An 18390-nucleotide genomic window follows, 5' to 3' on the forward strand; every position below is an offset into this window, starting at 1 on the left:
AACCCCGGACCTGTTGTTTGCCTTTATCCATGACAGTAGGTGGCTGAAGGGTCTCCTGTGCCGGGGCATCGAGCACCATGTCATCCTTGGGCTGCACAACCTGCGCCTCCTCAGAAGACGGTTGCCGTTCCGGGCATTCGGCCACAAAATGCCCTAATTTACCACATGAAAAGCAGTGTCTGGCAAAATTGCCCCATTTCAGGCGAAAATGCAAAGGATGCATGCCTGAACAATTGAGGCGAAGCCACGTAGGCCTTTTCCTGGCCGTATCCCATAGCATGCATAAACGGTTTTGGTTCATAGCCCTGAGGCTCGGGGGAACCAGCACTGTGCCCACAACCGCCATCGCGTCCTTCAACAATGGCCAGTATACCGCTGGACAGTTTTCCACTTCCACCCACACCGGGCATTCTCGTTGAAGCAGACGCTGGAAGTCAGCCATAGGGCGCCATGGTACCACATGGACTAAGCGGCGATCAAAGAATAGTGGCAACTTGGACAGGAGCTCAGCTCGATGCGATTCCGATTTCAACAGCACCTCATAAAAGCCGCGAGGTCCAAGGAAGATCTCCTCAACACACTCCCCTTGCAGTAAATGGTGCATCCATTGGCGAATATGTGAGAGCACTGGGATCCTGCCGGTGAAAAAAAGTATAACTGCACGGTCATAAAACACCGAGAAGGACCGTACGACTGATTTTGGGTCCACCGTGGCTTCCAGCACATCATCCGCAGCCGCAGCAGAGAAAGTATCATTGTTATGCTGGACATAATCGCCAAGCAGAGTATTGGCAAAGTCCAGCAGATGTTCCCAGTCAATTTCCTGCGAATCCACAGGTTCAGAGGCAACCTGCGCATAGGAACGGTCCTAAGGACCCATTGGCTCGTCTGAAGTAAGCTTGGAGCGTTTGCCTGCAGGCGGCAGTTCAGAACCCGGAGGCGGCTCCTCCGTGCATGGCACCATATCCTCCGGCTCCTCTGTATCGGAATCAGGGCCAAGGGTTGCCACCGTCCGGTCGAGAAAATCCATATCCAGGCCAGCCATACTGCTGGCTTCTCGCTTTCGCTCGCTCCCTCACTCTCTCTCTTTCTCGCTTTGTGCAAGTCCCGGAGGGCTCTCTCTCTCTCTCTCTCTCTCTCTCTCCTCTCTCTCTCTCCCTCTCTCGCTCTCTCTCTCTCTGTACAAGAGCAGATCAGATCTCGGAGCTGAGCAGGGTTGCAGTCACGTGCTGCCAGATTAGGGTTCCCTTTCTCTGTCACGGCACCGCAAGATGCAGAGGGCAGGCACCCGCGGGCAGCAGACGTAGGGCAGGGGGCGGACAGGACAACTGACGAAGGGGCAGAACTCGGTCACTCGCTCGACTCCTCCCTGTCGAGCTCTGTCTCGCTCACGGGCACGCGCAGAGGTATCCAGGCGAAGACGCGTACCTGCGGACGCAGACGAGCAGCGGCCGACAGCGACTGACGTAACGCGGGCAGACGACGGGGGCTCAGGCGACGGTGGCGCAGACGACGGGGGCTCTGACAGACGACGGGGGCCCAGGCGACGGGGGCTGAGGGGCTCAGGCGACGGGGGCACGGACGACGGGGACGCAGGCCAAGACGACGGGGGCCCAGGCGACGGGGGCCGAGGGGCTCAGGCGACGGGGGCACGGACGACGGGGACGCAGGCCGACGACGGGGGCTCAGGCGACAGGGACGGGGGCTCAGGCAGCCGACGATCCATCGCTCTCTCTCTCTCTCTCTCTCTCTCTCTTCGGAATAAAAAAAAAACTCTCTCTCTCTCTCTCTCTCTCTCTCTCTCTCTCTCTCTCTCTCTCGGCATGGTGACTGAAGATTATTATCCCCGCTCTCTCTTAGTGTGGATGTTGGCATCAACTGTTCTGTGTGCGTCACGCCTGTGACAATATTGGGTTACAATAAAAGTCCAGCTTTTAGACTAGTGTGGTGCATTGTGTCTTGGTGTCATTGCTTCTACAATCCCTTATTTTTTCTGTTGCTTTTAGTTGTAATACAGTCCATTGGTTGGAACTGGTGGTTGGTTGACTGCACCGAATGTTGACAGACCAATACATAATTTCCTGCTAACTTAAAGAACAGCCTCTTTACTCATTGCCTTCTAGATATCAGGAAGCTTTTATCCAAATTTAGCTTAGTCTGAACCAAGCCCCTATTTTAATTCTTCATTTGGTTTGGTAACCCGCATTTGCTCACTTTTCCATGTTCTCTGGATTGCTTGTTTGTGTCTTGTTCTGCTTCTATTATGCGTATTTTCTTACAATAGCAACATTCTAGTCTTCAAAATGAGCGATCCATTTCCTGCATCCAGTAATGTGTATGAAAGTAAGATTTTACATTACCAATTTGTGTGTTTATAGAGAAAATACTAGAAGATTTATATTGATGTTGAGGAACATGTAGAAATAAAGCTCAATAATTGGGCATTGTACTTTAGAAAGACTGCTATTTTGCATTACATAAGGTTTGGCTGGTAAGAGAACTTCTCTCATACGTCCTGAGTTCATTCGCTATGATTTGCTATTTATCTTAACAGAGATAGTTTAGATCACCATCTATTAAAATCTAATCTTTTCCCTCCTAGGTTCCTGTACGAGTTGCTGGTGGCCTCTTGTTTGAGCTGCTAGGACAATCCGTTGGCGATCCTCATCATGATGAAGAAGATGTTCCAATTGTGATTCGATCATGGAAAGCACAAAGATTTTTAATCACTGCATTGCATGTGAAAGGGACAGTTGATCGCCTTAATGTTCTTGGAATTACGGAAGTTCAGGTAAAAGTGACACACAATTATTGGTAGACTCATTTTGAGCCTTGTGAGAGGACAAACTCTACAACACCACCTTAATACCAAAATAGATTGGTTGGTTCAGGATCTTATAGGAGCAGGTGGTGTTGATGCACCAAAATCAGTATCTGAAGTAATTGCTTATCTTGCAAGCCGCCTTGCAAGGTGGGATGACAGGTAAGTTGCTTATCCCTAATATCCGGAACATCAACTGATCTTTTCTTTTGTGAAAAAAGGCCTGTTTATTATTTAACCTGCCAGGGTATGCATCTAAAATGAAAGAAAAGGGAAGTCAGTGCTTCCAGGCTTCTATGAGGTCTCTCCAATGGCCTTTTGGGAAATGAATAATGCCATACGGCAAAAGTGGTTTTTCTTGGAGTCATTCTTAGCTGCTTAATTGCCTGCCTGAATCTTGCTCTTGAGGCATGCCAAGCTACGACACTGCCAATGATTATACCTTCTGCTCTGTCTTGTTGGCCACGATGTCTGCATGAAGGTTCTAGTGGGTGCAAAGATTACATTTTGTCATATCACTTTGATAGCCCCTTCTTGGAAGGAGATGGAGTCACCTAGATATCTATACCCTGGGTGACCATTATCCTTCCATCAGAAAGTTCTGGGCCAGATTTCTTGTGTCAGAGGGCAGTCCCCCAACAAAGGACTGGTAGCTAGGTACTTGGTTAGACAAGGTTGCCTTATCCAGCATTGTTAGAAATGTGGGAACCACTGGGTTACACAGACACTTGCCCATCTAGTAGCTGAAAAGTTGTATGTTTTTGGGGTTGAAACCATCCATATTCTGTTTCAATATTTGGTGAAAACAAGGCGTACTCCCTGTCTCCTGAAATGCAGCTGTCAGTGCAACCTGGCTGAGTACTGGAAGATACTATCAATACCTCTAGCGGCTTTTAGAGGCACTCTTATGGATTTCATTCCTCTGCTAAGTGGTTGCGTCTTCTGAGGCCAAAGTTTGTAGGGCTATTCCTGCTAGGCCAAAGTTTGTGTATGTGATCTTCCAGATGGGAAAGTGGATGCCTGAGAAATTTTCAATGGTGATGCCATATCTTGACATCTGATCGTAGATGCCATGGAGAGGGCTCAGGTTGAAAAAGCCCCAAATTTTGATGGAGAGATTAGGAGGAAATTTTTGAACAAAATGGAAAAGCCCCAAATTGGTAATGAGGTGAAGAAATACGACAAAGGGATGTGAAGAAAAACCCTAACACAGAAACACAAATAACATCATACGACAAAGCATAGATTGATAGAAGAACACAGTTAGGGTTAGGGTAACTTAGAGACAATGAACACAGAGAATGAATGAAATGATATGATTATTGAATATACAATACTCATGTAGCAAACATAGTGCAGTGAATGAATACTATACCTCAAACTCCTGTATCTTAAGGATTAGGGCAAGGGTAATGAGGTGGAGAGTGTGTCATACTCTGAACGGATCCCGAATCGTAGCAAGGTAGCCTCTGAATGTTGAACACCAGCAAACGCAGCCAAGGAAGGCTGAATTTGATGTAGATGGCAGTACAGGAGAGAGAAAGACTAAAAGCGCAGGCTGCAGGAGAGAGAAAACAGAAACGCAGGCTGTAGGAGAGAGAAAGACTAAAAACGCAGGAAAAACCAGTAGTAACAGTCAGCATGCTGAAATCAGCTCTGAACAGTGTGTGGTATGTCTATTTGGCCATGTCGGGAGCTTGTGAGGCAACCTATGAGGTCCACTCCAACTTGTTCCTGGATGGATTTAGCTCGGATGTGAGAAGTGGTGTAGGTAGTGTCATTTGCCCTTCTATTGTTCCTGCTTCTTGTGTAGAGCTTTCCGATCAAGGCCTAAGTTTCTCTTAGAGAACTTGTCTTTGATACCATGTGAAGAAACACCCTAACACAGAAACACAAATAACATTGTATGACAAAGCACAGACTGATAGAAGAACAAAGTTAGGCTTAGGATAACTTAGAGATAATGAACACATAGAATGAATGAAATGATATGATTATTGAATATACAATGCTCATGAAGCAAACACACTATGCAGTGAATGAATATTGTACCTCAAACTGCTGTATCTAAGGATTAGGGCAGGGATAATGAGGTGGAGAGTGCGTCGTACTCTGAACGGATCCTGAATCGTAGCAAGGCAGCCTCCGAATGTCGAACATCAGCAAACGCAACCAAGGAAGTCTACATCTGATGCAAATGGCAGTGTAGAAGAGAGAAAGACTCAAAATGCAGGTGAGGAGAGAGAGACTCAAAATGTAGGTGAGGAGAGAGAAATTCTAAAAACACAAGCTACAGGAGAGAGAAAGACTAAAAACTCAGGAAAAACCAGCAGCAGTAGTCAACATGCTGAAATCAGCTCCGAACATTGTATGGCAGGTTGGAAACAAGTGCCACATTGTTGTAGACAACAATGGTTAGCTTGGACTGTGATGTCTTCCACGTCTGGGGTATGGGCAGCAAGCCGAAGTACTTGAAATCTGTAGAAACAAGATTAAGGTTGAATGGAGGGCAGCATACCTATTTATGGAAAGTTTGGGCCCTCCCAAGTGGGTTTGTGCTTATGGGATTCAGATACTCTCCAGGAATGCATCTCTTCCTATTAGTGACCCCAATAATGAAAACTATTTTTCTACTTGTCGAAAATCTAGCAATAGAAAGGCACTCGTCAGTGGCAAAATTGACGCAACCTTTAGCCTAAATCTTGACCGAGGAGTTGTTTCCTACGTGGAATCGTCCAGCTGCAGGGGCTCGGAAACGGAAAATTTCCACTATAGGAGTCATATGATATGTAGCTCCACTGTCCACAATCCAAAGAGGAGCTGAAGTGCTCGACTGTGACGAGTGGGCCTTTGCGGTAACCTCGTCAGGAGGCAACTCACAGATATGGACGAGACTCGCATCGGATGTCTCTATGGAGACGATGTGGGCCTCTGCAGACTAGTCAGACAAGCCCTCTGGAGTTGAGAACATTGTCGACTGAGATGGCTGAGTGGTGGCAGTATGAGTTTGACCTTTAAACTGCCCCTTGCCATTACCTTTCCTCCATTGTTGTGGGGGTTACTCGAGTGAGGGGCGGGGGTCTGTGACTTAGATTTTGGTGTTGTGCCTCTTGCCTTTGATCGACACTCATCGTCAAAATGGCCAGCCTTTTGACAATGTTGACAATACCTATTCTTTTTAGGTACACTCTACCACCCAAGTTTGAGAGATTGGGATGTTCCTTGTGATTCCCCGGATTGATTTTACTTTTGCTTTTGATTTTGATTTTGATTTTGAGTGGGGGTTTGATTTTGTTTTCCCTTACCTTGTTGCCCTTTCTGAGAATGAGCAACAAGAGCCCCCTCTGAAGAGGAATTCATATGAAACTGATCGAACAACCTTACGTAATGCAACAACTGACACTCAAATTCATAGAATGTAGCCATGGTAGGCTTTGAAACTATACCTTCCACAAAATCGAAATATTTCTTGGGGAGTTTATTTAGGAACAATGTGAACTGATCATCAGAGGACTTGGGAGTCTTCGTAGTGGAGAATTCAACGAGAAGACGCGGATATTCAGCCAACTTGACTTTCAAGCCATCCTGGTCAGTGATTTTGAAAAGCTGAAGCTCATGGTGAAGATTGATACAACCAGTCCTATCCCGAGCCGCATAGCGGTCAATCAAGTGTGCCCATCGCTTAGATGCTAAGTCAAAATGTTGAAGCTGAGAATGAAACTCAAGCAATAAGCCCTACATCAGCTTGACAATAGCGGAGACATTTCTAGCCTTCCATGAGCGGACAACCTCGTATGGGACAAGTGCGGGATCGGGTTGGGGTTCCAACCCCTGCACAAGATCCCATAGGTTCTGGGAGTCAAGGACATGTCTCATCAAGTTCGACCAAGTGGTAAAGTTTGATCCGTTAAAATGTGTCTTGTTATTAAATGCATGCTTGTTGGCAGAAGATGTGCTAGAACCATGAGGTGTCGGATAGGTGGGGTAAGATGGATGTGGGGGATAAGATGGTGGAGGTGGATATGTCTGATAGGTAGAAAGAGGGGTAGAGGTGGGTAGGCACAAGTAGGCTGTGAGTGTCCAATGAGTGCCGATTGAGGCGAAGGCATTGAAACATGAATGTTTCCATAAGGTACCGGTGTAGGTGGAGGCACTGGGACACTGAAGCCCTGTCCAAAGTGAGGTTGGGACACGGCAGTATGACCAAAATGTCCACTAGGTAAACCCATGGAGGCAGACTGTGGAGTCAACTGATCCACACCCAGGAGAGATTGAGGGGGATACCCAGGCTGCAATGATCCTGAAAATGTGTAAGAAGTAGGTGGAACATCACCCAGTTGAGGGAAGGATAAGGTCCTAAAGGATGTGCCTATGTTTTCATAACCTCCCGGTGTGATGTGCGGTGCGATATGAGGTGTCTGAAATGGAAATGTAAATGGTGTGAATGAAAGTGGAAAAGCAGTGGAAGAATGTGGTGGGATGGGTGGGTTTCGAAAATGTGGTGTGTGAGGTGCAGATGCATTTTGTTCATTTTTATCATTTAATGATTGGAAATGAAAATGTGAAGATGATGCATCATGCAATGAAGAAAAATGAACACCAAATTCATTTTGATTTTGTGAAGTAGGCAGAAAAAAAGGAAGGTTAGAAGAAGAGGTACTTGGCTTTTTCTTATAATCCCCACGACGTGTGTTAATATACAAGAATTGGTCCTCAAGAGGACCTTTTCCGTAGTCAATAGACTGGACTCTTTCTTCAACATGATCTCTACTAGAATATGGCAAAGCAGAAGAGGTAAAAGAAGAAGGAGCAAAAGACAAATCTAAAGTATCTTGCTCCGGACTGGACGGATGAGGATGAAAAAAAGGAACATACTACGGGTCTTGTTATCCAAGAGGGGGGACCCATCCCTGATGGAGGTCTCAACGGCCCTGCAACATCATCAGATTTACGCGCAATATCTGAAGAGAGAAATTCATGCGTACCTTTATTTAGAAGCTTTTCTTGAAGGGCAATCCTTTGATCGAGCTTCTCAATCTTCTTTCGTCTATAAGCTATGGTCAGCTTGTATTCTTTAGAGGTTAGGTTGCCTAGCTTTTCTTCCATGTAATCAGAAGTTTCTTCCACCATGTCGAAACTTTGTGGAGTAAGTGTAGAGCAAGGTTAGGCATGGAGATCGAGGTAGATAGACTTTACGCACAGTGAGAGAGACAGAGAGAGTGCGAGTGAGCAGAGTAGAGAGTGAACATATTTTTCGGTACAATGACAAGAGCACCACTTTAGGTTTTAGATAGATATATGTATGAAAGTAAAATGTGCTAAGGGTGTGTTCACACTTGTGCACATATAAAAGGCACGATGGCCCTTTATTCCCAACAATCTTCCATCTAAAGGCAATGTGCCTTAAAAGGAGAAAAGAATCAGCTAAGTCTAAGTATGTACGAAGCTGAAATAAATATATCTATCCAACTCCCATCATCTGTCGGCAATGAGCAAACCACTCTGCTGGAAGACCCTTCGTGAGAAGGTCTGTAGGATTATCATCTGTATGCACTTTGATAAGCTCAATGCTATTGCTGTCAAGTACATCTCTAATGAAGTGGTACTTTACCTGTATGTGCTTTGTCTTTGCATGAAAGATAGGATTCCGTGCTAGCATGATAGCACTCTGACTATCACAATGGAGAACAGGTAACTCTGTGATGCCAAGCTCTCCCACCAGACGTGAAAGCCATAAAGCCTCCTTGCATACCTCAGTGACAGCTACATACTCTGCCTCTGTAGTAGACAATGCAACACACTTTTGTAGCCTGGAGATCCAAGAGATTGCTCCTCCTGTGAAAGTAAACACATACCCAGAAATGGACTTCTTGCAGTCTGCATGACTAGCATAGTCTGTATCCGTAAAGCCAACAACAGATGCCTTCTGCTTTCCAAAGCAGATGCACAACTCCTTTGTGCCTTTGAGGTATCTCATAATACCTTTCACTACCTCTCAGTGCTTCTTGCCAGGGGTTGCTATATATATGCTAACCACTCCCATTGCAAAAGCAATGTCAGGACGTGTAGCAACCATAGCATACATCAAACTGCCAACAGCTGAAGCATATGGTATCTTGGCCATTTCAGCCTTCTCTTCATCAGATGTAGGGCTATCCTCTGCACTGAGTTTCACATATGGAGGCAATGGAATCCCAATTGTTTTCCCTCCCTCCATATTGAAACGCTGCAAAACTTTGGAGATATACTCCTGCTGAGATAGATAGAGTAAGCCTTTAGATCTATCTCTGAGTATTCGCATGCCAAGAATGTGATTTGCATCACCCAGATCTTTCATGTCAAAGTTGCCATGAAGACTTTGCTTCAATGAATCCAAGGCATGAGTATCCTTGCCAGCAATGAGCATGTCATCAACATACAAAACCAAGATAATCAGGCTGCCATCTGTTGTCTTCTTGGTGTACAAGCAGTGATCCACTTGACTTCTATGAAAGCCTTGGGACTGCATGAATGTATCAAACTTATGATACCATTCGGACATGTGGTCAAATCTTTGGATTTGTCATAACTTGAACACTATAAGTCGAAATCGAGCGCTCTGTAGCTCAATAAATTCCATTTTTCAAGCGCTTTCCAATGATAGGGCGCATCATATGGTTTTAAGAAACTTATGGGCATGTTATCTGGGTGCCACCTTTTTAGTATTCAAAAAATGGAAATTGGGAGATTCCCAAACTCACTAATATTGTGTTTAGATAAGATACAATATAAATGAAAGTGACCTAATAAGTTAAATATTACATAATTGACTTCTTGGTGCTTGTTTCAGCCCATACAAACTCCTTTTGAGTTTACATACCATTTTTTCTTTCCCTTGTTCCACAAACCCTTCAAGCTGCTGCATATATATGTATTCATGCAGATCACCATGTAAAAACGCAGTCTTTACATCCATTTGTATGAGCTCCATATCCTCAACTGCAACCAAGCCCAAAATGGTTCTCAATGTAGTCATCTTGACTACAGGAGAGAAAATCTCATCAAAGTCAATTCCATGCTCCTGCTTGTACCCCTTTGCAACCAATCTTGCTTTGTACTTTGGTGAGGAACCATAAGTGACCTTCATTTTGTAAACCCATTTGCATGGAAGGGTTTTCTGCCCTTTAGGCAACTGCACCAAGTCCCAAGTGCCATTTTTTTCAAGAGATTCCATCTTTGACAGCATGGCTTTATACCATTTCTTGTTGTCCTGTCTGTCCATTGCTTCCTTGAAGCAAGACGGTTTACCACAGTCTGTCAACATGACATACTCAGCCACATTAACCAGGAACAAATCTGTCAGGTTGTCTAGTAGCCCTAGACGATCTCCTAACCCAATGGTCATTGTTTGCTAGCTGTTCATGCAAAATTCCATTTTCAGCATGCTGTCCTGGCATTTCAGCCTGCAAATCAGCATTAACAGCTTGCTGTCCTGGTTGTTCCTGCACATGTAATGGCTCATTTTCATGGGCAATAGCTGGCTGATCATTTCCAGCATCATTTCCTGCATTTACAAGTTCATTTACAGCAGGTATTTGCTGCTGTACAGCGGGCACATTTTGCTGTCCAAAAGGTATTTCTTCCTGGAATACAACCCTACGGACCTTATCAGCCTTTTCGGGCTGTTTGTGTATGTGATCTTCTTGGAAGATAATGTCTGCTGTGTACTATTTTCCTTTTCTTGGGATCCTACAATTTATACCCCATTTCACCCTTGTCACCATATCCTAGGAAAATGCATTTACAGGACTTTGGCTCAAGTTTGGTGCGTTTTTCTTTACGAATGTGCACAAAAGCCTCGCAGCCAAACACTTTCAGATGAGCATATGAAGGTGGCTTGCTCGACCACGCTTCTTGGGGAACTCCCCCTCCCCCCCCCCCCCCCAAAAGACTTGTTTGGTGACCGATTAATCAAGTGAACGGTTGTCATAACAGCCTTTGCCCAAAAACCATGGGGTAATGCAGCATGAGATAGCATCATACGGATCTTATCCTGTATGGTCCGATTCATATGCTCTGCAACTCCATTTTGGGGTGGATTATGAGGGGCAGTGAGCTCCCTCTTTATCCCTTTGCTGTCACAAAATGCCTGAAAGGCTTTGGACACATATTCCGCACCATTGTCAGAGCGAAGACACTTAAGTGTCTTATCTGTCTGATTTTCAGCCAATGCCAATAAATTTTTAAACTTGTTAAGCACCTCATCCTTGCTACGAATAGGATAAACCCATACTTTCTATGTAGCATCATCGACAAAGGTGACAAAATATTTCTTTCCCCCTAAAGATAATCCTGACAGTACGGGGATTTCCCACACGTTGGCCTAGGGCCCTCGTGTCTCTTGTAATCATGTAATCATGTAATCTTGTACCTTTTTTCCGTAATTAATACAATTACCTTTTACGAAAAAAAAAGAAGAGAGAACGACGCGATGGCGGATCTGGCTCCCCCGTGACCTGGCGACATGCCTCCTGTGCGCTGTGGGCGATCTCCCCTCGGACCTGCGTGGAGTTCGTCTGCCCTGACATCCGCATCACGCCTTGACCTGGACTTCTCGCCTGCTGCGCCTACTGACGGAACGTGCCATTACTCGCCTGATAGTCGCCTGGATCTGCGCCTTCAGACAATCGCCTGCTGAGCCACGCTGCGGACGCCCACTGATTTCGCACGCTCTGTTGGTCTGGGGTTCACCTGCTTGAGTCCATCCTGTTCTGCACAGGCGCCCCGTTGCCATCCTGTTGCTGCAGCCCTGCTGTTACCTGGTTTTGCAGGTCTGCGGAATCTGCACACACAGAGAGAGAGAGAGAGAGAGACGCCCTTTTTTTTCAGATACTGGGGATGCTGGCACATTTGGACCACCCGAAATGCTTTTCTCTTTGATTCGGCTTCTAATGTACCGCGACATATTGCAAGGCTTAAAGAGCTCTTGCATTGGCAGCTAGATCTCATCAGGCACTCTGATTTGCTCCCTCGGGAGGATTTGTATTCCTGGCATTTGGCAATTGCCTCTGGGTCCTTGCCATGATTGGTGTAACTTTTTAGTACCCTAGTCCGGGGATTTCCCACACGTTGGCCTATGGCCCTCGTGCCTCTTGTACTCGTGTAATCATGTAATCTTGTACTTTCTTCGTAATTAATACAATTACCTTTTACGGAAAAAAAAAAAGAGACGCCCAGCTGCTGTAAACCCTAAGTCCGACAGTTGTCAGAGAGGCAACGTCTTGACTAGAGTGCCCACGGATGTGTACACACACACACACACACACACACACACACACAGAGAGAGAGAGAGAGAGAGAGAGAGAGAGAGAGAGAGAGAGAGAGAGAGAGAGAGAGAGAGAGAGAGAGAGAGAGAGAGAGAGAGGAGAAGCATGGTTGGTCTGGATATGGTTTTTATCTACCAAACGGTGGCAGCCCTTGGTCCGGATTCTGATACAGAGGAACCAGAGGATATGGTTCCTTGCACAGAGGAGATGCCTCTTGGTCCTGACTTTCAGCTTGCGGGCAAACGCTCCAAGCATACTTCAGAAGAGACAATGGGTCATCAAGAACGTTCTTATGCTCAAGTTGCCTTTGATTTTGTGGATTCTAAGGATATTGACTGGGAGCCTTTGCTGGAGTTTGCCAGCTTGGCGATTATGTCCAACATAATCTTGAAGCTTTTTCTGAATCTGGAATTGAAGATGTTCTGGAAGCCATGGTGGACCCGAAAAATGTCTTGCGCTCTTTTATGGTGTTTTAAGACCGTGCTGTTATACTCTTCTTCACTGGCAGGATCCCAATGCTTTCCCATATTCGCCAGTGGCTACACCATTTACTACAAGGGGAGTGTGTTGAGGAGATTTTTGTTGGGCCCCGAGGCTTCTATGAGGTACTGTTGAAATCTGAGAAGCATCGAGCTGATCTCCTGTCTAAATTGCCATTGTTCTTTGATCGCCGTTTGGTCCATGTTGTGCCATGGCGCCCTATAGCAGACTTTCAGCGCCTACATCAACGTGAATGCCGAGTGTGGGTTGAAGTGGAAAATTGCCCGGCTGTCTATTGGCCATTGTTAAAGGATGCCATGGCCATTGTGGGAACTGTTCTGGTCCCCCCGAGCCTAAGGGCCATAAATCGTAACCGTTTGTGTATGTTATGGGACACTGCTAGGAAAAGGCCTGCGTGGCTTCCTCTTAATTGCTCTGGCATGCATCCTTTGCACTTTCGTTTGAAATGGGGCAACTTTGCAGGACACTGCTTTTCGTGTGGAAAATTGGGGCATTTTATGGCCGAATGCCCAGAGAAGCAACCGTCTTCAGATGATGAGCATGTTGTGTTGCCTATGGAAGACATGGTGCTTGATGCTCCGTCACAAGATGCAACCCAATCACCTAAAGTTTTGGATAAAGGTAAACAACCTGTTTCGGGTTTGGATTCCCGTGGCAATGACTGGGTAGAGACACGTCTCAAAAAAGGTAAAAAGTTTGATGCTGGCCTGGCAGATATTGGGCCTAATGTTTCACAAAATTCCATGCGCACGTATATGCGCAGGAAAGAAATGTTGTCTTTAGAGCGCGCTGCGCGTACTATGGTTCCTTCTGCTCCCCGTAATCAGTCTACCAGGAAAGTATACAGACGATCCAAAGGGCCCACCCGCTAAGTTGGCTTTTGATACTAGAGGTAATGTGATTACACCATGGGATCGTCGTTATCCCCGTTCCATCCCGAAGACAGTGGATATTCCGTCTACCTCTAAAGCTAGCCGTTAGAACTCTTTTGCCATGTTAGTTGATTTTTTGGATGAGGGTGTCCTTGACATTCTAGCAGAAAAGGTTAAATTGAGGCAAGCGGTGCCTTGCTCCTGATTTTCTTTTTGAATACACATGAAGATAGCCACGTGGAATGTGCGAGGCATTTGTTATCGCCATAAGCAACATGCCATGTGGACTGTATTGCATGAGAATCAGTGGGATGTCTTGTGTGCGGTTGAGCACAAGAGTCACGGTGAAGCAAGAAAAGTTGTGGATTGCCATGGGTTTCGCTTGTTTTATGCAGGGACACACGCAGGGCATTATTCCGGTGTGCTTATGATTGTACATGAGAAATATCAGCCTGTTCTTATTAAAAATGATGTACATGGCCGCTTTGTGGTAATTGAAGTTTTATTTGAAGGAGAGATCTTATGGTTGCTGGGCCTCTATGCTCCGAATGACCCTTTATCCCGTCGGGATCTTTGGAATACTTTGCAGACCTCCTTGGCACTTGGCAGACAGGGTTTTTTGATGGGGGATTTCAATATGTGTGTTGATTCTTCACAGTCCACTTCAAGGCATTCGGTGATGGACGCTCCGGAAAGTCGGGTGTGGAATGCGTTTGCTCTTGCTATACTTAAGCAAGATCTATGGTCTTGGCTACACTCTTCTTCTACAGGGTTTACTTTCCATTCGGCGCAGTATGCAACTACATGGTCGCGGTTGGACCGAATGTACATCATGCAGGATGGTGATTTTCTTCTTGAGATGCTGGAAACTCGTCTTATTTGAAGCATTCAATCTTTCGGGGCTATATGCAGCAATTGATTGATAGATTTTTATTGGACTTCGCCTCTGAGGGCATTGCTTCCTTTGAACGATTGCTCTCTAATGTGCAGCGGGTTGCTCGGCAGTATGGGATCCATCATGCCTCTCTTTGTCGGCGGCATTGACACGCAGCGGAGGCCTTAGTGGCTTTGGTTCGTTCTCTGCTGGTGGACACTCTAGATGATGAATTTGTGCTGTCACTGGCAATGCGTTTGGCTGATCTTATTAAAGAGTTTCAGTTGAAATCTTATCAGCAGGCCAAATTGCAAAATTTGACTAAGAATTTGTAAGATAGTGCTTGTCAAAATCATAAGTTCTTTCGTGCTCTGCATGCCTCTCCTGCTCGAGAAAATATGACTAGACTCCAGGATTCAGAAGGTCGAATGGTTACTGACCCTCAGACTATTGTCAATATGTGCAGGAATTATTTTCTAGATCTTCTTGGTTCTTCTCAGTCACCTTCTGACCAGGTTACGCATGCACGCTCAGTCTTCTATGATCTGGTCCGACATCAGGTTCCACTTGATATGCAAACTTCTTTGGAGACAGATATTTGTGAGAAGGAGGTTATGGATGTTTTGTTACGCCTGCCTAAGGATAAAAGTATCGGTTGGGATGGTGTCACCAATGAATTCTTTGAGAGGTCTGCTATCCAACTGGTGAAGCCATTGACGACTATGTTTCAGTAGGTTTGGGAAACAGGCTTCATGCCTTTCTCATGGAAAGAAGGTCTTATCAAACTGCTTCCAAAGGTTCCTTCACCGTCAAGGTTGAAACATTGGAGACCAATTTCTTTGAAGGGTTCAATTTATAAAATCTTTTCCAAAGTGCTGGCAAATCGGCTCTACAAGCATCTTCCGGCTACTGTGCATCCTCTTCAATATGGTTTCATTAAGGGCCGCAACATTCTGCATAATATCTTAAATGTGCAAATGGCTATTGACTATGCAAGGCACTCTAGTTAGGAAGTGGTATTGATTCAATTGGATCTGGAAAAGGCTTTTGACTATGTAGATTGGTCTTTCATTGCAGAACTTATGTCTACTATGGGCTTTGGTACTCGGATGTCCCGCTTGATCTACACCATTAGTGCTGCGGCTTCTTTGCGAGTTATGCTAAATGGTGGTGTTACAGAGCCATTTGTCCTTGCACGCTCTGTCAGACAGGGTTGCCCTTTGAGTCCTCTCTTCTTTGCCCTAGCGACTCATCCGGTTCTTTCGCTGTTATCTTCCATGGCAGCTTCTACTGAGTTGGCCGGATTGTCTCTTCCTTTTGGATAGCACTTCATTAGTTAATCTTTGGCTGATGACAACTTTATGATTTTGCGTGCGGACAAGGACAATATTCGCAAGGCACTAGATGTTTGGACGCTCTTTGGTCATGCTTTTGGTCTTCGTATCAATGCTTTCAAATTAGCCATTCTCAGTTGCACGGAGTCCAATTTACAATCATTGGGTTGGCAGGGGCAGGTTGTTCCCCGTGGTTCCATTGTCAGGCATCTTGGGTACCCTTTGGGTGTTGATGTTCGGCCAAAGCAACTACTAGAGTGGATTTCACAGAAATTGGCAACTAAGTTTCTGTATTGGAAGTCGCAAGCTTGGCCCTTCCATGTTCGCCTCAAAGTGGCTCAGATAATTATGCTGCCAACGCTCACATATTTCTTGCCATTGCTGCCTTGGACTCCTACTACTTTGAATGCTCTCACTCGGCCCATTCGTTTCATGTTATGGAAGAAGGATTCATTGCATGTAGGTATTTCGTGGATTTCGTGGTCGCATACATGTATCCCCAAATGCCTGGGTGGTGGGGCTATTTTGGATGCCGAAACTCATATGCTGGCACTTCGTTGGTCTCTTTTTCGTGCCATGTGTGTGGATCATCACCCATGGGCCGTCATAGCCTGTTATTTTATTGAGGACCGCGGGCTTCTGCATGGTAATACACAAATTCGGAGCTCCTGGTGGCATATTCTTAATGCAGACGCTCGGTTTTCGAGTCCTTCCTCATCCTTGCTTGTTCATTTGGTTGGCTCCTAGAAATTGGTTCTCCAGAAGGTGCGTTGGCATCCAGCGGAGGACCGCTTACATACTAACTCTTTTCAACTGGAATTGTTGGCAGCCTCAAGATTACTTTCATGGGAAGGCAAACATGAGCTCAGACCAAAATTTAACCACATGGCCTGTTTGGGCTTGACTTCAATTGCAGATGCCACCCTTGCCAGGCGCAATGTCTTCATATCAATTCGTACTGCCAGGAGGCTTTTCAGAATCCCTCGTGGATACCGTGATTTATGGGAACAGCTTTTGTTAGTGCTCCAGAGCAGGCAACCCTTTCCTGTCCTTGCTGTGGATCGTCCTTGGCAGGACTGGGACCTTGCAGGTCAGTGCAATTTGGAAAAGGCCTCAGCTAACCAGGTGTACCATCTTCTGATTAAAGATCATCAATGGCTGGTTACCAAAGCTAATACTGTATGGGGGTTGCGGAAATCTCAATCATGGTGGATTTAGTAAAGTTTAGAATAATTTAGTAATTTAGTTTAAAACAATAATTTAGTAATAATTTAAAACTAGTTTAGTAATTTAGTAGTACGTCGATAATTTCAAAATAGTTTAGTAACACATAGTAATTTAGTAGTAACATATAATAATTTAGTAGTTTAGTAATAATTTGATAATTTAAAATTAGTTTAATAAAATAGTAATATTGAGTTGGAGAGTGTGTTGTACTTCGACAGATCCTAAATCGCAGTAGATTTCCTCCAGAGAAGTTTGGTAGCAACAAACATTGTCCACAATGGTTGGATTAGTGTTAGGCAGGATAGACGGAAGTGGAATCAACAAAACTCAAGATGGATGCTGATCTGGCAATTAGGTGATTGTGGAAATCAAGCAGTTTGCTAACGCGGTAGTTGGAGGATTGCTAGGAAAAGTGGGCTCACTACTTTTGGTGGTGCATTTGATGTAGAGGGCAACTAAGAAATAGATGTCGACTCATCAAGTCTATCCTCACGGGGAGACAAGAGTGCTTGAGGACTAAAGTCTAAAATAGTGGCATTGGTGGACCTATCATATAATCCTTGGGAGTAGCGGGGGCAGATGGTTTTGTTAACAAGTGAGCATAGGATCTATTTTGCTATGGTGGAGGATGACCCCCTCTTAGCTGTGGAGGTGGGATTGAAGTACCCTCGTCCAATGTGGTGGAGGATGACCCCCTCTCTGCTATGGAGGTGGGGTTGAAGTACCCTCGCCTGATGTGCTCTAGTTCCTTGGTGGGGAAGAGGGTCTAGTCTTGGGGAGATTGTGCTTAGTCTTTGATGACACTCATCATCAAAATGGCCGGCCTTTTGTAAACGTTGACAGTATTGATTCTTTTTGGGGACATTTTACCAACTTGGTTTCAATCTTGGAGGGAAGTTAGTTTGTTCCTTACTACTCGACTTAGTCTTGGTATTGTTTTTTCCACCACCTTGCTTCACCTTTTGGGAAGCCAAGGCCCCTTTTTGAATATTGGGGTTTCTTATGAAATTGATCGAATAGTTGAGCGTGTTGCAATAGTTGACACTCAAACTCATAGAAGTTGGGTAACTAGGGTTTTGAGATGACTTGTTGGATAAAATCGAATTGTCTTTGCGGTAATTTGTTTATGAACAAAGTGACTTGCTTATTAGCTAACTCAGCTAACATGACAAGCAAATCATCCCTCTCAGTGATTTTAAACTCTTGGAGCTCATGGACAAGGCTGATATGTCTTGTATAATTGCGAGTCGCGTAGTGGTTGACTAGAGATGCCCAATGCTCAGATGCAAGGTCAAAGTGTTGGAGTTAGGAGTGGAATTCGGGCAGAAGACATTGCATCAACTCGATGATGGCTATAGCATTTTTACTCTTCCAAGAGTGAACTACCTCATGCAAGAACCAATGGGGCGGGGGGTTAGGCTAGGGATCTTGCCCTTGAACAAGTTCCCTCAAGCCT

The 18390-nt window shown here is 45.2% G+C and overlaps 1 protein-coding gene across 3 annotated transcripts in view; it reads left to right on the forward strand.

Moving 5' to 3' along the window:
- The window catches only part of LOC148030050 (uncharacterized), a 171137-nt gene that overhangs the window by 43355 nt on the left and 109392 nt on the right, over positions 1-18390 (forward strand). For all 3 annotated transcript variants that reach the window (XM_087686326.1, XM_087686324.1, XM_087686325.1), the window contains exons 2-3: positions 2603-2791; positions 2892-2983. In XM_087686326.1, coding sequence (XP_087542452.1) covers positions 2603-2791; positions 2892-2983 — 281 coding nt within the window. The remainder of the gene's footprint in view (positions 1-2602; positions 2792-2891; positions 2984-18390) is intronic.

The sequence above is a fragment of the Lygodium microphyllum genome, chromosome 10 (assembly GCF_053477565.2).
Source record: "Lygodium microphyllum isolate KBCC chromosome 10, Lygodium_microphyllum_v1.1.10, whole genome shotgun sequence".
In the NCBI taxonomy this organism is placed as follows: Eukaryota; Viridiplantae; Streptophyta; class Polypodiopsida; order Schizaeales; family Lygodiaceae; genus Lygodium; species Lygodium microphyllum.